Source organism: Capsicum annuum, chromosome 7 (genome assembly GCF_002878395.1).
Source record: "Capsicum annuum cultivar UCD-10X-F1 chromosome 7, UCD10Xv1.1, whole genome shotgun sequence".
NCBI lineage: Eukaryota > Viridiplantae > Streptophyta > Magnoliopsida > Solanales > Solanaceae > Capsicum > Capsicum annuum.
This window is the reverse complement of record NC_061117.1, coordinates 198,717,826-198,742,212: the sequence shown is the minus strand read 5'-3', so window position 1 is coordinate 198,742,212 and position 24,387 is coordinate 198,717,826. Positions and strand designations below refer to the sequence as shown.

The following is a 24,387-nucleotide window of genomic DNA, read 5'->3' as shown; positions in this document are numbered from 1 at the left end:
CCTCTATGAAGTTTAATTTTAGGCTCCAACCTTATTAAGCCGACCGATATTAATTATATCACATGTAGATGCAGATCTAATGTTTTAGATTGTAGCGTAGCCATCAAATGTTACTTTCTCCATCTCATATTATTTGACCGTCTTTTTATTTACAAATTACTTAAGAAATCATAAAAAAAATGAGTATACTAATTTATCTTTTAATTCTTTTTAATAAATTCTATAATTAGTTCCTTAGTCATCAATATTAAAATTAACAATGGAAGAACTACTTTCAAGTTCGGCAATATTTATACTTTCAATAATATTATTTTAAAGGCAAAATTTTAATAGTATTTTGACTTGTAAATCAACAAAGAATTTAAGATAGATATATTTTTAATAACGTGGACAAAAAATATGAGGCAAAGGAACTACTAATTAATGGTGGAAGAATATTCTCAAGTGATTTAATAGATTCAATTCCGTTTGAGAACAATTAAGTTCATGAACACTTAACATCTAGACCCATTAATATAGATGGTCTAGATACTCTAGGAACTATATAAAACATTGTATAATAAAGTTTTCGTGGGACTGTTTATCGGTCGGATTGGTTGAATAATTATACTTAATAATTTAATTTATTGGCTATTAGTTTTTAAATGTATTAATTCGTTAGTCACTCGATAAGATAACGGTTGGTTTGGTATCGGATTAACAATTGGCAGGCGATCATCAGGTGGTGTAACGGATAAATCTAAGATACAATAAAATATTGAGCGATTATTGATTTCTTCACAGACTAAGTTGTTTGTATATTATGATTGATCTATTTATTAATATTTCAGGCTTCTTGAGTTTTGTTTGTATAGTTATTTAATAGGTTAAAACATAGAAACAAATCTTCTAGACCTAAAATTTATGTATAAATCTTTTTAATTACTGGGTCAACAGAAAAATCAAATATTTAATATTATTTGAATTTTTATGTTTTATTTCACACTTCGTGAAGGACACATTGCGGTTCTTTTATTTTTATTGCGGTCCTTCGTGTTGTCAGGAATAATTTATATTTTGATTTTAGAATTAATTTCAGATTTCGTTTATGTTTAGGGAGTCTGACTGCGCTTTATGGTTAGATGTCACAAGAAGTGACTTGTTATTTTCTAAATTAAAAAGTGAATAGAACAACAAATGGAGTTTGTTGACTTTACAAAAGATACTTGATATATTTAGGGGTAAAAATATAATTTAATAATTCTTTGTGGATTAACGATTTACCCGACAAGAAAATTGAGTAATTTGCCCCCACATCAATAAGCTATTAATTATAAAATTTTGATCCATTTTCTAACTTTTAATTCGATAACTTATTATCAATAAGTCAATAAACTAATTTTATGATTGAGTTAACGATTACAATTCGATTTTGAATAGCCGTAAAGTTTTTGGCCGTGAGTGCACGTAACCGTATCTACTATAGACAAACAAAGCTTGGTGGTAGCTATAGCCTATATATGTTGAATATGTTTGTCGGAATTTTAATATGTTAGTTAATTGAAGATAATAGTAAAGCAAATTTATCCGTTAATATCTGCTTATAAAAGAGCTACCTAAACTGTCGTAGATACTTAATGTCTTTTTAGTATTTTATCCGTTTTATCTTATGTATCACAAATTCGGAATTTATCTCGACTCATAATATTTTAAAAATAAGACAAAGTTTTGAATTTTTTGTGTTTTTAAAAATGTTATATCCGATGTTAAAATTATATAGTTACTAAATATAAAAATAAAATTCTTTTTAAATAAATTCAAAAAATAGGTAAATTGAAATAGAGGAAGTATTCCCTTTTAAAAAAATAGTCATGTATGTTGTAAATCTTTCCTGTTGTGCTAAAAAAAAAAACGGCGAGATAATTAAATGTTAGTGAAAATTTGTAAGCAATTGAAAGCTCCGATAATGATTATGTAAAACCCATACTCCCTCCGTCCCATTTTACTTGAACAGATTTTATTTTATATAATAATTAAAAAGTTATAAATTAAATGATGAATTTTAATATTTTATCCTTTATCCATATTAATGATATTTATTGGGTATAAGAAAAGGACATTGAAATTATAATTGTTCGCAGTAATGTATACTATTAGTTATAGAGATAAAATGAAAAAATAATTAATTCTATATTGATTTAATAAGTTATCTAACTAACATAAATGACCAACTAAAGGGGCGGAGGGGATATCATTCCTTTTTATTTTCTACATTATATAACACGTTTTTCTTTTTTATGTTGGTCAGTTTAAAAGGATGGTACACTTTTAAATTTAAAAATAATAACATTTTTCATTTTATTCTTAATAAGAATCTTTTGATAACCATACAAAATGTTATAGCATATTATTATGATTAAACTTAGTTCCTGAAAAATGTAATAATCAAAGATAAGAAAAATAGAGACAAGCATTTAATACCCCCTTCGTCTCAAATAGTTGGTAGATTTAGGTTTTACACAATTTTTTAAAAAAATTAATCAAAAATGTATTTTGATAAAATATACTCCCTCTGTCTCATTTTACTTGTCCCAAATTGGAATGTCACAACAATTAAGAAAAATAATAAATAACATGACTAGTTTACCAAAGTACCCCTATTAAATGATGTTTACATTTTAATTTAAAGAAAAAGTAATTAATGTAAAGGGTAAAACATGGAAAGAAAAATTTGTCTTATCTTGATAAGTAAAATGGAACAAGTAAAATGGGACATCAACTTAGCCAATTTGGGACGGGTAAAATGGGACGGAGGAAATATTTCTTATCAATTCTCTAATCTTTATCTATTTACGTGTTTCTTAATTCTAAAATAATTAATATTAAGCAAAAAGTTGAAAAATAATTAATGTCCTATTAATCTTTTAAATTGTTAACTATTTTGAGACAAGTATTCTTGATAAATATGTCAACTATTTTGAAAGGAAGAAAATATTTAATTTCAATATTATGCGGGTTACAATCTTTAGCAATCTTAAATAACAAGATGTAGTTCTCTAATTTTTTTTTTTAAAAAAGATGTAGTTCTCTAATTATTCCCCTCACAACCGTCAATTCAAGATTTTGGCTTGTTCTTGAATTGGTTGGTTGGATTTGACATCGAATGCCTCTAGGCTTTGATGATCACAAATGCGAAGGTAAGAAAGACTTGCTGCTCACTACTAAAAAGACGAAAATTTCTTGATAAGTGGAACGCTTGCGGATCACCTCCTGAAAGGAGAACGTTGTACTGTATTTTTCTTGATTTGCGAAAGACTTTGGATTACTACCAAAAATAAAAAAACTCATTTGAGGATCACTTAATGAACCAGCCCAATAAACTGAGTTAATTCATTATATTGTCATTGAACTATTGACAATATCTCACAAAAGTTACTTTTATTTTTTTATAACAAAAATGTCACTGAACAATTATTTTATGTCTCATATTGTCATCCTAACATTTTAACCTAATAAACTCACTTAATTAAATTTAAATTTAATGAAAATTCATTAGATTATACCACCCCAAGTACATAACAAAAAATGAGTATAATATAAGAAGCAATAAAATCCACCAAAATGAAATATACATTTTTAAATAATAAAAAATTAGACATATTGAGATGTTTTAAAAAAAATTAAAAAAATACTTGAAATTTTATAGGACCATTTAAAAGAAAAGTATACTCTCTTCATTTCATATTACTTATAGACTTTTCTGTTTACATGTTTCCCTTATGAAATTAGAATTTAAAGTTTATCAATTCTGTTTTTTTATTAATATGTATGCATTCAATAAATTTTTTTAAATAAATATAAAAAATTTAAAACGTATACATTAAATTATCTTAATTTACATTTTGCTTTTATTCACTTATTTAAGAACAATGAAAGTATTAACTAATCTTTTGTTCCATATATTCTAAGTTTCTTATCGATTTATAGAACTAAAATTAAATTATTATTCATCATTATATTAATTCATTTGAAAGTATAATATAATAAAGTTTCCAAAAAAATTCTTATATTATTAATTTTGGTATTTATGAAGACACTAATAGAATATATTAAAAATTACAAGGTAAATTAGTAAATTATTTTTCTTATTTATAACTTTTATGGGACGTGTAGAGAAAGGTGAATAAATAATATGAAACGGAGAGAGTGGCTCCTTAAAAATTTTAAAAAATGGGTGCTATAAAATCTCATATATTTTTTTTATTTTTAAAATTATTTTCACCGTGTATAATTTGTGTTTATTTAAAATCTATTTTATTTTGGTGAATTTTATTATTTTTATAATAAAATTTGCTTATTGCCTTTATACTAAATCATCTTTTGTTATATATTGAGTTGTATATTTCAATGAACGTGTCATTAAAATTGAATTTAAAATGTCATTTAAGAAAATTAAGTGAGTTTAGTAGCTTAATATGTTAGAATGATAATATGAGAGATAAAGTAATAGTTCAATGACATTTTTGTCATAAAAAAAATACAAAAATGACTTTTGTGAGATATTATCAATAGTTCAATGACAATATGAGGAATTAACTCCAATAAATTGGACTAGACTTTAAATTCATGGACTTAAAATCTTAAATATTTTAATCTTGATACTTCTTGAATTTAGGAATTTATTCAAAATTAATATGGACTTAATTAATTCGATTAAATTTGAATATCTATAGCATATTTAAGCTCAACAAGTCTCAAAAGTTTTATGATCATCTAAATACTAGTATGACATATTTAAGAATTTTTTTTTTAAATTTGAATCTACTCAAATTATTTACATAAATTAGGATGGAGGAAGTAAATGGTAAATTTTGCAAACAAATTGAGTGAAATAGTAGAATGATTTATTTCTTTTTAAACCCTCTGTGTGGCTCATTCTTTGTAGACTTGCACCACAAACTGTGAGGATAGTTTGATAGTTAGACACTTTGAAAAATTTATTTTTATATTTAGTCACAAGTCTTGAAAAATTAGGTGTTTAAACACATTTATGACATCATCCATTCTTACATACAAACCTATCACACAAGTTTTAAACTTTACATTTTAGTCCCCTCATCCATTTAATATTTAATATTTTTCACCTTTTTTTTTTATATTTCAACCATTTTTTTTCATATTTCCTATTTTAATTTAGAAAATTGTCCAAGAAGGCACCAATAGAAGCTCCCTTTTTCACCAATAATTTCGATTCTGGGCACTTTTTCGATGAAAAATTGTTCATCACAACTGAAAATCTTCATTCTTCATCATTGCCTCCATTGTTGTTCCATCATTTTTGAAAAAAAAAGTCTAAATTTTTTTTCTCACAATTTCTACTAGCTCGAAACCTTTCCAAATTCGCTCAATACCTCGTCATTAGATATATTTTAGTAGTTTAGAAGTCCTAGACATACATTTTTTCATCCCAGAGCTAGGTGGACAACGATTATATCAAAAAATTAGTCGATTCACATCGTTGTACGGACGTATTCATACCAGTGATCGATCAGTCATCGACCATCTATAGACTTAAACTTTGGTCTATTATCAATTTGTGTGGTCTATTATGGCAGTAGCAGAGGTAGTTGTCATGGGTGGTAATTATATGGGTGTGTGGGAGGAGGGTCCCAACTGTTGGAGTTGGAAATCAGCTACAAAGGAGACAGTGCCCATCTCGCTGCATCGCAAGGGATCGTACGACAACATGGTTTGAACATAATTAAGAGTGGAGAATTAGAATGCGAGCCAAAGAACATTAGAATTAGCTATGTAATGAAGGGACGGGGTAAAATACACCCCACATTCATAAATAATGATCGTCATGTGTCATTATACATGTTGGATGTCGCTGCCGATAGATCTAGGCCATTATTGAGAATAAATATCGTTTTGGGGTCTTTGACAGTCCCGCCACTACAGCCGACAATCGATGAACATGATTCGTTTGAAGATGAAAGTTTGGATGCTCATCTAATGGATTCGGAAGATGATTCAATGGAATTGGAAGATCAATTCTCTCTGAAAAAAGGGGGAAAAGAGTGCGAATTGGGAGCACAAACCAATCACACCTTCTTCGACAGAACTACTTTTCAGGTAAATCAAATATTTAGCAGTAAAAAGAAGCTGAAATTATTGCTGGACGTAGCAGCTGTGAGAAATTTTTTTTAATTATGCTACGTTAAAGAGCTGCAGCAAATTCCTCAAGGTGAAATATGTTTGACCTAGCTACGGGTGGATATTGCGAGCGAAAAAGTATGAATGCACAGACAGATTTGTTATCTATAAATACGTTGACGATCACAGTTGTGGCATCGAATACGCCACACGCTGTCATAGAAAAATCACATCTAAAGTCATTGCATCGCTGTGTGTGAATATGTATCGCGAAGGAAAGGGTCCGGACACTAGCGAGATTCGGAGGATCATTTTCAAGAACTTGAAAAGTAGACCAAGCTATTGAAAATGTTGGTTGGGGGGTGTGATTGCCAAGTAAATGGTTCGAGGGATAGCGGAGCACGGGTATTCCTGCCTGCCCGCTTTTTTGTATATGATCGATGCTCTTAATATTGGTACTACCTATTCCATCATGGTGAAAAAGGTCGATTGTAGGTTTATGTACTACTTTTTATCGTTAGGCCCTTGCATTAGGGAATTCGCCCACATGAGTAAGGTTATTGCGATCGACAACACTCATTTATACGGCAAGTATGAGGGCGTGCAGCTAAGAGCAGTTGCACAGGATACGGAGAACCATATTTATCCCATTGCCTTTTGCATCGCTGACAAGGAGAACGATGCATCTTGGACGTTCTTCTTTGAGAAGCTGAAGTCTATTATAGTCGATGGACCAGGTATATGCTTTATCTCCGATAGGCACAAGAGCATCGCCAACGACATCGCGAAGGCATACAACCATGTTCATCACGGGTATTACGTGAGGCACCTAGGTGAAAATATCTGGGCAAATCACCACTGCGGAGAACACCTCTATCTATTCTACAATACGGCAAAGGCATATTCTCCCAAGGATTTTAGCAACCATTTTGTGAAATTCAAGAACTACTGTCCCGAGGCAGCCGTTATCCTCGAACATGAGCTTGGTTTTGAAAAATAAAACAGCACATATTTCCCCGGCAATAGATTTGATGTGATGATCACAAATATTGCCAGTCGGTGAATGCTATGTTGATTGACGAAAGGGAGTACCCCGTGGAATCCATATTCAATTCGATTACCAAGAGGTTTGAAGAAATATTCAGGGAGAGGCGTGTCTACAGCTTCAAATGTAAGGATAACAAATTTATTTCGGTATCCAAAAAAATCTTAAGAGATAATATGAGCGAGGGCGACTCTTTCTATATGGAGAGCATAAGCGGGGACGAAAGGCAATACACTGTGTTCGGAAGTGGCTGTACGACTAAAGTCTACCTACTGAAAAGGTCGTGTTCTTGCAGAAAGTTTGACCTAGTCAAAATACAATCCATTCACGCGATGATCGCTTTGTGATTGAAGCATGGTGAAGATTATGATTTGAGAGTCTATGATTACTCTTTGCCCCTATATAAAGTGGAAGAGTACTTCCTTGCGTATTCAGAATCAATTAATGTTGTCCCTTTGGATTCCAAATGATGCGTGCCACAAGAATTGTTAGACGTGAACATTATTTCACCTCTCATGGCCACCAAGCTCGGAAGGAAGAAAAGAAAACACGTTAAGGTCATGGGCGAGACTTTCAAGTCAAAGAGGAGGAACAAGTGTTCACTGTGCAAGAGACCCGGGCACAAGAGAACCACTTGTAACAACAAAAAATCGTAGTTAGTCTTGTATGAATTTTTGTTTTTATAAGTCATGGCAGTGTATGTATTTTGACAATCCTTTAGTTATCTGATTAATGCTAGATTTATCGACTGCACTCTTTGTCTATTATTGATCTTTTTAAAGTATTGCATCTATTGTGTGTCCGGTCTATTTCTTTTATTCTTTATTTAACACATGGTTTATTATCGATCCTTAATAAGGTCTATTAAAAATCCTAAATATTCAAAAGGATAGATGCAAGCAGTTGATCATTTATTACACATAAAAAAAGTTGTTGCACGTCCAATTAGACTTTGCGTTGATTGAGTATACACTACCTCTCTTTGATTTTCACCATTTATATGTCTACCAACCAAAGGGCAGGAAGACCAAAGGGTTCTATTTTGATCTATATAAACACCCATCCACGGCACCCAAAATTCATCTTCATTAACTCAAAATCAGATTAAATCGACGACAAGATGCCAGACATTCCTTTAAGACCCAGAAAGAGGATCAACTGTAACTACGACCTTCTCCTCCTCCGTAACGACTTCAACCGCCTCTTCTACGGACTGGGGCAGGATAGGGAGTATGTCCTCTACGAACTTCGATGGATTGTTCATTTTTTACGGGCGATTGTGGAGCGGCTCAACATGGAGCCAGAAGAGATGATCACCCCCCACCATCCCCTTAGTTTTAAGTTTTTATGTCTTTTTTTAATTTCTTTTAATGTCATTGCAATGAGAAGCTTTCATTTTTAGGTTTATGTTAGATGAAAGCTTCTATAGTTTTGCACCTTTTGTTTGGGTTTGCTGTAAATATGGGTCTACCATTGCAATGATGAATGAAATATGTTAGTTTTTCCTATATTTGTCTTCATTTAAATTTCTGTAATTTTAGACTCGTTTAAATTTTGTGCAATTTTCTCTATTAGAACATGAATCAAACAGTTATGAATTAATGAAAAATTAATTTTTGTTTCCTGCATTTTGTGGCACTGTAATTCTTGTTTAGTTTTTGTTTAATTCTTGTCTTCCTTTAATTCTTGTTTAGTTTTTGTTTCTGGTTTAATTCTTGTTTTCTGTATTTTTTTGCACTGTAATTTTATCATTTTTGTTCCTTTTAGAAATTTTGCGTGAGATCAAGGTAGAAGATGAACGGGACAGTTGTCAGACGTTTAGGCTAATTCATATACATCAATGAAAGGCTAATCTAGTCTATCCACGATTATGTTAATTCATAAAAAATTAAATGTATGGTTGATGAAGTTTATTCGATACTTATGTCAATGTCTATGGTCGACCTAATACATAATCGATGCGTTAAATAATACCAGTCCATCGATTGTATTCAGTAAATGTCATAGACCGTAAGCCTTGTCAATGATATACAGTATTGGTTTATTGCCATTAGTAGCATATTCGAAAAAAAAAAAAGAAACAATTAATCAATAAAATAATAAATAATTAGATTTGATGCAATTAAAGGAGCTTGAATAAGTCATGTGATAGTATGAGAGTCTGAATAAATTGGATGAGGTAATCAATGATGTGTGAGGATAGGTAGTGGATGAACAAATGAATTCCTCACAACATACTTCTCCTTTGTTAAACATTGCCCTAAGGATGTTGGTTATTCAACCACAACTCATCACCTTACATCTTGTTTCAGCACTTTCAGTTTATGTGGAATGTCATACGATCACATGAATTGTTTAGGCTCGTTCGATTGCATAAAATTCAATTACTTTTTATTTTGTTAATTAAATAATCCTTTTCAAAATATATGCTAGTCATGGTCTATAAATGTGCGTCATAGTCTAGTTCATGTATTAATGAAGTTGTACTAAATCTATGCTAGACTAGGATTAATTTTGTACTCGACCTAATATAGTCTATCATAGACTCGTAACTATCTTCACAAATAAATAACTAGACTATGATATTTATTCATAGACCATAACTAGTACATATTTTGAGAAGGATTAATTAATTAATAGAATAATCAATAGTTGAGTTTATACAATCGAATGAGCCTAAATAAGTCATGTGATCGTATGAGAGTCCACATAAATAGAAAGTGGTGATCAATGATGTGAGGTGATGAGTTGTGGTTGAACAAATGAATTATCCATAACACAATTGTGCTTTGGGTAAACATTGCCCCATGCATGTTTGTTGTTCATCCATTACCCATCCTCATACCTCATTGATCACCTTATCCAATTTACGTGGACTCTCATATGATCACATGACTTGTTCAAACTCCTTTAATTGCGTAAAATTTAATTATTTATTATTTTATTAATTAAATAATCCTTCTCCAAATATCTGCTAGTTAAGGTCTATGAATATGCAACATCGTCTAGTGAGGTTATTAAGGAATTAGCTCTTAGTATATGCTAGACTATCTATCTATTCTATAAATTAGCTACCATAATCCTAAGAAGGCATTGATTATTAATAAGGTCTATGAAACATGACCAACAATAAAAAATAATCAAAATGTCAGATTTTTACAACGGTAATAAAGTACACGTCAAATCAACACCCAACGGTAATATCTCACTTTTTCTTCTATAAAAGGAAGGTTATTTTTGTGTTAGCACTCTCATATTTTTTGGCTTTAATTTTAGTAAACAACTACAATGTCTCAACCATCCCAAAAATCAAATGCAAAAATGTCCTACATATGTCATTGTGGCAATCCAACTGTTTTTAGGACGTCACGCACCGATTGGAATACAAGTCAAAAACTCTTTGACTATGCTGTTGGAAAGGTAATGGGGGATGCTTTTTTTTAAGTGACTTGACGAAGACTCACCGACGAGCAGCCCATTGATATCAAATTTTCGAGGCACTTCTTCCAAGTTTCATATACTCCAAAGACTTTGAAAATTCGAAGAAAATAGAGATCTACTCATGACATTGCTAAAAGAAGCCGAAGAGCAAAGAGATTACTTGAAAGGATCACTAAAAGAAGTCAAAATGAAGAGGGATCAAGTAAAGCAAAGACTGATTTTGACCGAGGATAAAGAGAAAGGCGTAAAAAATTTATTGTATGGTTTGTTATTGTTGTTGGCTTTCTAGAAAGGTGTAATAGGGATATAGGAAACTGAATAAATAGATGTAAGGTTTCTTAAATCAATCCTGAGTGTAATCTATAATTAATAGAGAATTATGTCTATTTCTTTTATCATCGACCTCCATAAACCATGATAGTTAAGGTAAGTAAATATATGAATTACTCAATCGATAGTATGTTAAGTCTATAAATTATAGTGAATAACTTCTATTATGTTTCCAATAAACCACTATAAATTAGGACAATAGCTGAACTGATAACGTAATGCATCCAGCTGTTTAATCTAACGAGACAATGGAATAACTGAATATTATTTCATCAGTAAATGCCATCACTGACATGTCAAATATATGTAATTCATATCACTAAAAAACATGTCAAATATATGTAATTCAATTATCCATAAAGCAAATCACTAAAAAAAATAAATCAGTAAGAAAATTGTTTGTTCCAAATCCACAAAACTAGTTTTCTTGATTGAGTTCCGCAATGATGCCCATAACATCCACTTCTTTTTCTTCATGTTTTTTCTTCTCTTCTTCAACTTCTTTCTTCTTATTTTTCTTCTCTTCTTCTTCTGCTGATTTCTTCTCTTCTCCAATGTTTTCAACCTCCTGTTCGACTACTAATTCTTCTTCAAATGTCTTCTCTATTTGGTCTTCTTCTTCTTCTGATTTCTTTTCACCATCTTCTTTTCTTTTCTCCTCATTTTCTTCTTCTACTTCAACTGTCATCTCCTTATCTTTTACTTCTTCCTCTTCATCTGCTGGATTTTCTTCTTCTGTTTCTTCTTCTTTCTTTTCTTCTTCACCTTTTTCATCTGCTCCAGCCATGTCCGTTACTGCGACTGCAAGTGCTTTCAGGTTTACTTGATGCCGGTTAAGAGGGGGCCTATTGAGGTGCACTGTATTGTTTTGAAAGAATTACTAAACGTATGCAATAAAATTAAATTAGAAGAGCAAAAAAATTAATTAATTTATCTTATTCTTGTTGCTTTTTCTTATTCTTCTCGATTCTCCTCAACCTCTCATCTCTAACAAAAGAAGCAATGTTTAGTAGACTTTTCTCGAGCAACGCAATGCGCTCGCGTAGGTCATCGTCATTAGAAGCGTCTGGTGAAGTTTTGAGTCCATTTGAACCATCATGATCACAAACGCATGGTAGACTTGGAACATAATGGTGGCCACCCAAATCTTTATCTTCGGCCGCTATCTCCGCTGATGAAGTCAGGACAGTCACTCCTTTTAGCTGCGCCTTCAACGCATCGATGGACGTATCCTTAACTTCGTTCGTGTATGACTTATAAGTTTTCATGTATCTCTGCTCCATCTCACGGACAGTAGGGGTAAGGTACGGGTGCACAATCTACAAAAAAATAAAAATAAATTACAACACATTTGCTAATATAATAATATTAGTATCATATCAAAATAAGTATAATTTTACCTTTGTGTTGTTTTCTTTTTACTTAAACGGGTCGCCTTCCATTATGTTGTCGCACTTCGACCTTTGCCATCGAACAAGACGGGAAATGGGCAGGGGAGAATCCAACGACTTGCTGGTGTACCTTCCCAAATAAGGAAAGGCCTCATATATCCAAAACTGCAATCAATAGAAGCACAAGTAAGTCTATAGTGTCTATGTATTACTGCATAAATATATAGGAGTCTATAATAAATCAATAGGTTGATTGATTAAAAGTACCAGAAAGGTCAGGGAAAGCCAAATAATGCGTACGATGCATTATTCCTCTTGACAAAAGCTTCTTTCTGCTTGGTCAGATCAGTCTTCTTTTGAAGATAGCTCAAAGGACTCTTTTCCCTATAGATACCTCCCGAAGAATTCTAAATCAGTCTCCATCTTGATATGGTCTGAATCCACCTTCTTTGACGGATCCTTTGCCAGCAGCATCGCGTGCACAAATCAAACCAAAGCACACTTTAACTTTTGTTGATTATTCAGCCGATTATCTTTTATCAGGCTAATCAACTTTGCAGCAATAATGCTCTTGTTCTTTGTCACCTTAAAATGAAAGCTTTCTCCATTTTGGAGGACTTTATTCATTTTTAATTTATGGGATATGCTGAACAATTCAGCCCCGTAATCAAAGTAAATTTCTTTAAGACGAAACAAGCTGACTTACCGTTCACACAAAACCAAATCTCATGCAGTTTTTATTTTTATGTTTATACGTCACATCAACATATAATGAACCATCTGTCCATTAAACTTAAAATGTTCTGAAATATGCCTCAAGTGTCCAAAACATGTCTTCTTAAAATCATAATACAACTTTTGTTCAACACGAACCCGTCTAAACTCTCGATACACCGCCATTCTTGCTCACACAGAAATCATTGCAGGAAAAGATCCAAGATCATCCATCCAGGTTGTTAGGCCGTACGACTCAACGGAGATATCTCTCGCACAAATTGGCAAGGATAGGGGATCCTCCTCCCCATCTCCGCTATCTCTCCTATCCTCACCGTCCTCGCTATCACTTTTACTTTTTTTTCTTTTTGCCCTCGCTTTTACCTTCGCTATCCTCAGCATCCTCACTCTCGTGGGTACTGCTTTCGTCATATTCGGAAATATCGGCAAGGATTCATGATTCGGTTTTCGACTCTGATTCATCGACTACGGATTTTTTTCTCTTGGAAGTTTTTAAAACTTCTTTGGATTTTCGCTTCCTACTGGTAGAATCAGTGGAAGCAGGCCTTTTAACCGCTCTATGAACTCTTCTCACCATTTATGATCTACAACAAAAAATGAATCTGTAGTGGTTGATTTATCAACCACTGGTCTATTAAAAAAACGAACAAATGTAGCAAAAATAAATCTACAGTGATTGATCTATCGACCACTAGTCCATTAGAAAAAATAAATAAATGCAGCAAAGACAAATCTGCAGTGGTCGACCTATCGACCACTGGTCTATTAAGAAAAATGGAACACCATTAAAACGAGTCCAATTCAGTACAAAAAATTCAAAATCAAACGCAATATAACTACCAAAATTGAAAAAATTTCTAATCATTATCCACAGCAGAATCCGATTAAACATGCGAAATTGACAATGTTAACTAAAAATACTCAAATTTCGACTGATTCAACGAAGAACAGTGTAATTTTTTTCAAAATCGAAGAATTACAACACAAAACGTCATAAAAGAAATTTAGTAAAATGGATCTAGAACTGATTGGGGAAGAAAAGTAAACTTACCTAAGCAAGAGAAATTAAAAAATTTCGCATTAGGAAGCAAGAATCAACCGTATTTTTCTGTTCGAAAAAATCAAAATCAAAACGGGAGAAGGAAGGTTTTGAGGAGAGAGAAATGTGTCGTTGAAAATATTAATTGATTTTAAAAAATATTTTGAAAATGAAAAAATATACAAAAGGGACCATGTGGTAGTTTTTAAAAAGTTGTATTTTAAAAAGTTTTAAAAATGTTAAATGAACCCATGACCTCACAATCCTGGCTCATTTTTTATACCTAACCCTAAAAAATAAATTAAAAAAATTTTTGGTGTATATAGCTCAAAATAACTTTTGAAAGAGGGTAGAAATCAAAAAATTCTCCAAACTGTGATGATTGGTCCAAAACTCCAAGTCCAATCTGATAAGAAATGTGAGCTAAAATGTGCTGCTCATTTTAGGCTGAAAACTTTAAAAACAACAGGCGCTGACTTGGAATTTTCTCTTAGAAAAACAGCATAGGCTTGCTACGTGCTACACGTTCTGCCTCCTCCTCTATATATAGGAGTCAAGTTTTAGAATTTGAGGATTTAGGTGTCTAGGAAGAGCTATATACCAGAGAATTAGTTTTGTAGGTTACTGGTGAACAAACTTTATTTTAATTGCCTTTTCATAAGAAATCTTCACGTTTACACATAAAATATTTGAAAAAGACATTTTGTTCTATTCACTAAGTAAATGGCTAAAAGATCTTTAATTCCTCACTGTATACATCATATTCTCCACTAAGTTGTAGCTCTTCGTTAAAATTATTCAAAGCGACCTTCGTGTGAGGGATTAGGCCGGACTCCTACCTTGTATATAAATAGCAAAAAAGGAGTTGTAACTCTTTATCCTGAGTTATTTCTTCGAGAGAATTGTTATCGAGATGGTGAGAACACCTTGCTACGACGAAAATGGAATGAAGAAGGGGACATGGACTCCTGAAGAAGATAGGAAGTTAACAGCATATATTGCAAAATATGGCTCATGGAACTGGCGCCAACTTCCCAAGTATGCTGGTGAGAATTTCTGTAACTAATTAAGGTTTTAAATTGGTTTGTTGTTAATATTCATTCATAAAATAATAATTACTCCTATTTTATGTTTGTATTTCACTCTAGTTCATGAGATTACGAAAACATGAAATTTAGATATTTAAATCCAGTAAGCTTAAATCAGATATGTGAGTAATGTATTAAAATATATGTTTGGTGAATATCTTGTTGTTTTAAATATTTCATGTGAGATGTCGAATTTAAAGAATTAATAAATATAGGAAATGACATTCTTCTAACAGACTAAAAAAATTAGACACATAAATTGAAACGAAAGTACTTCTATATTAGTATCATATTCCATTATTGGAGAGTTCCAATGAAATAATTAACGGAATGTTGTTTTTTGGTGAATTAGGACTAGCAAGGTGTGGAAAGAGCTGCAGACTTCGATGGATGAATCACTTACGGCCAAATGTTAAAAGAGGGAATTATACCAAAGAAGAAGATGAAATCATCTTGAACCTCCATGCTCAACTTGGAAATAGGTACGTACTCTTCTTCCACATGTCCGATTTACCTGCTAATAGCACTGGTCAATGCTAGTTGAATTGAGGTGTATTCAAAATTTGAATTTAATGAATTTAACTTTTAATATTTTTAAGATTGAACTCATTGAATCTAATATTTGCTAGGAGTCTAGAAAAATTAGTTCATATGAAATCATAAACAAAACGTTAGATTGGCCTCTGAAGAAGAGGGAGTTAAATCACACCTCCTTGAATTCTTTTTAATACACACACAATTCAGTTACTTTAATATGATAAAAGATAATTTTGTCATTTTACCATTAAAATGGAAAAAATTCAATTCTTTTGATGTTACAAAGATAGTTTTGTATTATGATGGACATTTTTATTCTCGTAGCTAGTGTGAAAAGTTTAGTATTCACACGTGAAATGTTGATACTTAATACTAGTTAGGCAACTTAATACTAGTTAAATACTAGTTAGGCATGTTAATTTCATTTTTTATATCATTGTGTACACTCTGTATATAAATAGAGGATGAACATAAATTTTCAGTGGATCACTTTACATAGAATAATAAAACTTCTCTTCTCTCTCTTCAATCCACTCCACGGGAGAACACCTCTATTTCTCTTTCGATTCTGAACTGTAACATGGCATCAGAGCCACAGGTTTTATGTAGCTCGTCATCTCAGCTTTTGATTGATGTTACCCTAGCTGGAAATTGTTGTTGAGAGTTTCTCATCTCAGTCCATAGACAAGAAATTCGGGTTTACTTTTGGGGCCACCTATTGATTTCACAACGGTGACGACATTTTTTTGATTTTTCACCAAATCAAAGGAGTTTTGGTATTGTATTCTGTTGATTTCGCGACGGTGACAACATTTTTCTGGTTTTTCACCGAATCGAAGGAGTTTTGGTATTGTGTTCCTCTTTGATTTTCTAATTTCTGTTTGTTTGTTACTCTGTTTTCGTCGGGTGTACCGGTCCAGCTTCATTTTTTTCTTCTCAAACAATGTCGAACTCTTCGGATGCATCCGCTAGTGCGTCGTCGGAAGGTTTTTCTCCTTTCACTGTTGATTCTTCGCATTCATATTTTTTGCACCCTTCTAATAGCCCAGGCACTGTCTTAGTTACAACCAAGTTTAATGGCACTGGGTATGGGGGTTGGAGAAGGAGGATACTGATTGGACTATCTTGTAAGAATAAATTGGGGCTTATTAATGAAACCATGAGTCGACCAACTCCAAATACCCCACTTTTTGAACCATGGTCTCGGGCAAACGATAAGGTACTTGCTTGGTTATTGAATAACCTTGAGCTTGAGATCAGGGAAAGTGTCATGTATACAGAATTTGCTGATAAATTGTGGAAAGACATTAAAAGGAGATATGGACAAGCGAATGGAACCAAAGTTCATTAGATCAGAAAGGAGATTGCTTCTTTTACCCAGGGATCTTTATCCATTGTGTCCTATTTTTCCAAAATCAAGAAGTTATGGGATGAACTTGCTTTTTCTCTGACTTATCCTAATTGCACATGTGGTTGCACAGAGGCTTTTCAGAAGTTTAAAGAGGAACAACATTTGCATCAATTGTTGATGGGTTCGAATGAGGTTTATTCAGGTGTGAGACGAAATATTTTAATGATGAAACTGCTTCCTGGTGTAGATACTTCCTACTCAATGTTGATTAATGATGAGAGTTAGCTTGAAGCACATGTTATGGCTCCCTCTTTCAATACAGATGATGCTTCTTTTTTTGTTGGAGTGTATAACCCTCTTATCCTTCTAGACCTCAGTATTCACAGAAGGTGAATTTTGAAAATAAGAGGAATAATTTATTTTGTCGATATTGCAAGAAACCTGGTCATGTTATTGGGAACTGTAGGAAGATTCAACATCATAATAGTTCCCAACCAAATGGGTCCCAAGCAAACCAGCATACTTATCAAGGAAACATTTCTCATGCTTTCATTCCTCATAGGAGGTCTACTGCTGCATGTGTTTTGGGTGTTGATGTACCCGCTGCTGCCAAACCTGAGGTTTTAGAGAAGTCAAGCCAGACTGATACTACAAGTGGGGCTCAATTTTCACCAGACTAGTTGACTCATATGATGAATATGCTTCAACAGATGAAGAATACATACCTTGACCAGAGTGGATCTGATTCTACCATTTATGCAGGTTTAGTAAGCACTTCTGATTTTAGCAATTATTGTTTCTTTGCTTGTCACATGTCTAAAATAGTTGATAATTCTTGGATCATAGATTCAGGTGCAAGTAATCACATGACACCAGTTAAATCTTTCCTTACCAACATCACTCCTCTTCTTATTCCTTATCTTATCACTTTACCAAATGGGTATATGGTCAAATTCACGTGAACTGGAACACTTACTTTGTCCCAAGAATTAGTATTGTAGGATGTTTTTTTATGTGTTTCTTTCAATATAACTTGATTTCTATACACAAGTTACTAGCTCAATTCAATGGTGAAGCTTACTTCACTGTTTCTACTTGTGTTCTACAAGGCCCTTCTCTGAAGAGGCCACTGGAGCTTGGTAGAGTGTCTCAAGGGATCTACATTCTTCATCCGAGATCTCTTTTGACATCTCAATATGTAAATACCATTGCAGCTACTGCTTGTGTTGATAATAAAGCTGCTACTACTTCTACTGTTTGTTTTACAAATGACTCTACCATTTTCTCTAATCAAAACACTATTTCTGTTTCTCCTTTTCTTCCTTTATGCATGCCTTCTTTTGTCTGTTTGTCTGTTTTGAATGATCTTGCTTTTCTTTGGCATTTGAGATTAAGACACATGCCTTTTCATAAGATAAAATCTATTAATGCTATAAAAACGCATTGCCTAAGAAGCAAGAATTCATTTGTAAGGTGTGTTCTATGGCTAGACAAAAAAAAATTAGCATTCCCTTAAAGCTCCATTAAAACTTCTTCCCCTTTTCAGCTCATCCATACTGATCTCTGGGGGCCTTATCATACCCAAACTTACAATGGCTATAAACATTTTTTGACCATAGTGGATGATTATTCTAGGGCAACCTGGACATACTTATTATCCACTAAGTCTAATGCATTTTCTCTCATCAAATCTTTTATTTTCATGGTACAGACTCATTTTTACACTACAATTCAGACTATAATATTTGATAATGCTTTTGAGTTGGGGTCTAGAAATGAGGCATTTTTTTCTCCTCTCTTGGTATTGTTCAGCAAATAGCTACTCCATATACACCACAATAAAATGGTGTTGTGGAGAGAAAGCATAAACACCTACTAGAAACGGCTAGAGCATTACTTTTTCAATCTAACCCGTTCAAATATTGGGGTGAATGTGTACTCGCTGCTACCTGCCTTATAAATAGATTGACTTCCTCTTTATTGCACAACAACATTCCCTACAACCTATTATGTAATATCACTCCCTCTTATTCTCATCTCAAACTATTCGGATGCCTCAGTTTTGCTGCAGTTCCAAAGACTTATAGGGATAAGTTCAAATCCAAATCCATCTCTTGTGTTTTTCTTGGTTATAGCATGACCAAGAAGGCATATAAATTACTTGACTTGTACAAACTGGTTGTTTTCTTTTCCAGAGATGTTTTGTTCCATGAGACTGTTTTTTCCTACTTTTCCCCTTCTTCTCCTTCTCTATTTCCTACACCTCCACCTAATATTTCTGTATCATCACCCTATCTGTCTCTCTCTATTATTCCTCCCACATCTCCTAGCCTTCTTCTTCTTCTTCTCTCAGTCCTATTTTATCACCTATTTTTCCTTCTAGTTCTTCTGATTCTCCTACTCTTGTTTCTCCAGTTTGTGCTCCTGTTCATATTTCTGTACCTTTGAGGAGGTCCTCACGTACCTCTGTTCCACCTCATTATTTGCAGCACTATGTTTGTTTTAATGCTTCTATACCTCTATTTCTGTTGACAGTGATTTTCTTAAACCTTAATTCTATCATCAGGCAGTTTCTAATCCTGCTTGGCAAGAAACTATGCTTAAGGAGTTTGAGGCTTTGGATGCTAATAATACTTGGACTATTATTCCTCTTCCTCCTAGGAAGAAGGCTATTTCTTCTAAATGGGTGTATAAAATTAAGCAAAGGGCTGATGGTACTATTGAGAGATACAAAGCTATACTAGTGATTAGGGGTGACACTCAACAAGAAGGGGTTGATTCAATGAAATATTTTCTCCAGTTGTGAAATTAACCACCATTAGATGTCTTTTGTCTGTTGTTGTTAAGAATGGTTGGGTGGTACATTAATTAGACGTTAATAATGCATTTTTGCACGGGGATCTTGACGAAGAGGTGTTCATGAAAGTACCTCTTGGTCTGCAAGTTCAGTCTAATTCTCCTAATTTGGTTTGCAAACTTAACAAATCTCTATATGGATTAAGACAAGCATCTAGGCAATGGTATGCCAAACTCTCTTCCGCTTTGCTATCCAAGGGTTGTCACTCTAGCAAGAATGATTATTCTTTATTTCTTAAATTTGAAGGGAAGTCTTTTACCATAATAGCAGTTTATGTTGATGACATCCTTCTTACTGGGAACGACTTGGCAGCAATTGCTTCTCTTAAGTCTTTTCTGGATGCTCAGTTTAAGATCAAAGATTTGGGTGAAGCACATTATTTTTTGGGTATGCAGTTGCTTTGATTTCCTGAAGGTTTTCTGGTTACTCAACAAAAATTTCTTACTGATCTCTTACATAAATTTAATTGTGCTGCTCTTAGTCCTGTATCTTCTCCTCTGAATTTCTATGTTAAGCTCGCAGTTGACTCATGGGATCCTTTGCTCGATCCTTCCTTGTATCGAAAGATTATTGGCAAATTAAATTTCATCAGCATATAAGGCCTGATATCTCTTTCAGTGTGCGGCACTTAAGTCAGTTTATGTTTCAGCCTCGGGTTCTTCACTATAAAGCAGCCCTACATGTACTTTGATATTTGGGAGGTACCCCTGATTTGGGCCTCTTTCTCACTGGTTCTCCCACCTTTTCCCTTGAAGGTTACCATGATTTTGACTGGGCTAGCTGCTCTTCCAGTCGCAAGTCTGTTATTAGTAATATCATCCTTCTAGGTGGTTTCCCAATCTCGTAGAATTCGAAGAAACAATCCACTATTCGACTTTCTTCAGCTGAAGCAGAGTATAAAGCTATTCGACAGTTGGTTACGAAGGTTTTTTGGATTGTTCGATTATTAGCCAAGTTATCAGTTCCTTCTATTGCTCTTGTTGAGGTGTTTTTTGATAACTCCTCCGCCATTCACATTGCCACGAATCCCGTGTTCCATGAGCGGACTAAACACATCAAGGTTGATTGCCATTTTGTTTGTGATGTTCTTCAAGATAGTCTCATCTCTCTTCATGTCATCTCTAGTGGTGCCCAGGTGGCTGATGTTTTGACTAAACCCCTTCCAGGCATTCTTCATCATTCTTTTTACTCCAAGCTTGGACTGGTTTCCCATTCCAGCTTACGGGGGCTGTTGATACTTAATACTAGTTAGGAAACTTAATACTAGTTAAATACTAGTTAGGCATGTTAGTTTTCATTTTTTATTACATTTTGTACACTCTGTATATAAATAGAGTACTGAACATACATTTTCAGTGGATCACTTTACAGAGAATAATAAAACTTCTCCTCTCTCTTCAATCCACTCCACGGGAGAACACCTCTATTTCTCTTTCGATTCTGAACTGTAACATGAAATTAACCCCGTAAACTTATATGGTTGCAGGTGGTCGGCGATTGCTGCTCACTTGCCAGGAAGATCAGACAATGAGATAAAGAATCATTGGCACACAAAACTTAAGAAGCGCGGTACTAATTATGCGACAAACTCAAGTGATGAATCAAGCAAGAAATGTAAGAATAATACTAAGAAGAGGTATACTGAAAGTAATACCAATAAAAATACAAGTCATAATAATATGCAGGAAAATATAGTACTGGAAAGTTTAGAATGGTCACCAAAGGAATCATCAAGTGGAGAACTCTCCTCTTACAGTACCACTAATTATCAACAGCAACATAAAGTGTTTCAAGAGGAAATAACTAGTGGAAGCTTTTGGACAGAACCATTTGTAGTAGAAAGTTTCAATACTACTAGAACTGATTTTCTAGCTCCTTCAATTGATTACTGTGGACTTGTGTGTCCACCTTCACCATATATAGGTCATGAATTTCTTTCCTCCTTTGACTTTGATCATTATAATTATTGGTAAGTGCATATGTAACTTGGTAATGTTGCATAACTACAAACAAATTTTATAGTTCCATTAACCTTTGTAAATTAATTTTGGTGTATGTTTTGTTTCTTCTTTAGTGTTATAGATAATAATACAATTGCGATTAATCGAGGTGTTATAATAAGACCAAATACATCCAAGTGTAACTAATTGATTGATATGATATATAAAAGATGATCTAATTTCAAGTAAAATCTTCTAAGTGGATCATTTACAAATAGTCAAGCTAAGAAGTTATAGAAATTTTAGTGTTTAGCTTAAAGGATTTTGTATTATAAATTATTGTATTATAAAGTTGAATAATTTTTAATAAAATAAGGAAATCCTGGCCTAATGAATCTCCGGGTGTCAAGAACTATTGTGTAACTCATTCTTTTTAGAAGCTAACTATTAAAAGCATATGCGTACATTTGACTCTTAGATTGTCATGACAGCAAATACTCATTTTATTTGAGTGCTTTCTTTAGTGGGAACTCTCGTGGGAGTTTAGAATCTTGTTTTTCATTTTAATGTTATGTGAAAGTAGGAAAATATTTATTCTCTAGTTGTTAGATCAGTTAGTCGTAGCATTATGCAGTTGTCAGCTGTTGGCATAGATAGTTAGCATCTCTTCTCTATAAATAGTTCGTAGGAGTAAATTGTAATTTAGTTTTCATTTTTCAATTTTGCAATCACAAGAGAAAATTTCCAATTTCTCTCCACTTCTCTGCACATTTACTGTTTTATTGATGAAGAATCAGTCGTTTTATCATAGTATCAAATTCAGGTTAAATAAATTTGTGATTATTCTTCGCGGATCGAAGAGATCGAGAGATTATCAACTACGGTTATTCGATTGAAGTTTTCTGCAATGACGGTAAAAGGAAATACTAGTAACAGTGAATCTAGAAGCAGTTTAGCAGTGACTGAACTTGATCACAATCACTCTCTGTATTTGCATGCATCTTGTTGAATTACGGGTCATGGATCGTCCATGTAGACCGACCCAACCCGATTTTAATTGTTTTTGGGTTATGTGACATATTAAGAGGGAAAAGAGTAGATAAGATTTAATTTTGAATCTTGGGGGAACGGTTTCTTCCACTTCCCATATATGTTACAACTCTTCTCCCTCCATAAAAAAACAAGCGAGCAAAAGACAGTAACAAAAATATCAACAAAATCCAAATAAGAAGCTTTTAGTTTGTGAATCTACTCTCCGTTTTCTTGAAAGACGAAGATTGACTTGGGGCAATTGTATCAATAGCAAATTCAACACTTCCACTGTAATAGATTAAGGTACATACACTCTGTTTTTGTTTCGAATTTGCTTTCAATGGTATCAAAGACAGGTTAAATTGCCCTCTTTCTTGAAGTTTAGAGTACAAAGATCATAAATTTATACCTGAAAAATTCGATCTCTGGTCAGCGACGTCAAGTTCGGTCAGATGCGCCGCTAAAAGCGTCAATACTCCGATCAGTTTTGTCGCTGATCCGGTCTGATACATCACCAAGTCCGGTACGACGTGTGTTAATCCGGTGAGACGCGCAGTCAACGTGTGTTGATCCGGTGAGACGCATAGTCAAACTTGTAAATCGCGTCGCCATTCTCTCGTAAGATGCACTATCTAATTTATCAACGAAGAAATTGTTAAACAATAAAAAAAAAAAAAATTTTAGTGCCTCTGCGTGTTTATTTTTTTTGGCTTCTGTGAGAGAAGATTCTTTATTAAGAATTTGATGAAGCCTGCTGTTAAAATGGGCCCTTTAGTTTATATTAATTCTTTTTATGATATAGTACTCATATCAAGTACCAGTATTGATTGCAGTATATATATATAAATATATAAATGGTACATACTGTGGCTCATATATATATATAAATATTTTTTTCTATAACAAAGATAATTAAAAGGGACAAGGGTAGAAAATATTATAATACTGCTTCTGTATTTTTTTTTTATATACAGATTTTTTTCATGTTGATTCATGAATAGTAATTGATTCCTTTTTAAGGTATAATAAAATAAAATAAAAATATTATATATGTCCTAATATTTTTGGTGATATATGTGGTTGAATTAGACTTAATATTATTCTTGCCCTTATTAGTCCATAATTTTAATTCTATAATAGATTTAATCTTCTACGATGAATTGTGACTTACACATCACATTGAGTGGTAAATCCATTCTTAAATGTTTCTTGGTTTCCATTTCAGAAATGGCTGAACGGGGACAAACTCGAATCACTCCAAGTGGGAGTTCCGGATGTCGAGCAAAGAGACAAGGTAGAAGAGTACATCGCCGAAGGGCATGTTTTCGAGGTCGCGAGATCATTCAAAATGGTGTCCCCAGGGAGACACAAAATTTATTACGGAATGAAAGGGCTATACGAAGGGAGAAAGAGAAGAAATTAAAAGAGTTCAAGTCTTTTAAGATGTCACCTAATGTCTCAGTTGC

The 24,387-nt window shown here is 33.2% G+C and overlaps 1 protein-coding gene across 2 annotated transcripts; it reads left to right on the top strand.

Moving 5' to 3' along the window:
- Window positions 1-14,693: 14,693 nt before the first annotated feature.
- On the top strand, window positions 14,694-24,335 carry LOC107878306 (transcription factor MYB4). 2 transcript variants are annotated; one of them, XM_016725242.2, is made up of 3 exons: window positions 14,694-15,162; window positions 15,557-15,686; window positions 21,436-21,994. In XM_016725242.2, the coding sequence occupies exons 1-3, from the start codon at window positions 15,030-15,032 to the stop codon at window positions 21,920-21,922; spliced, it is 750 nt and encodes a 249-aa protein (XP_016580728.2). In that variant the 5' UTR covers window positions 14,694-15,029; the 3' UTR covers window positions 21,923-21,994. The 2 variants fall into 2 exon arrangements, with proteins under 2 accessions (XP_016580728.2, XP_047249855.1); XM_047393899.1 differs by lacking the exon at window positions 21,436-21,994 and adding an exon at window positions 24,147-24,335 and having other exon boundaries at window positions 14,736-15,162.
- Window positions 24,336-24,387: the final 52 nt, after the last annotated feature.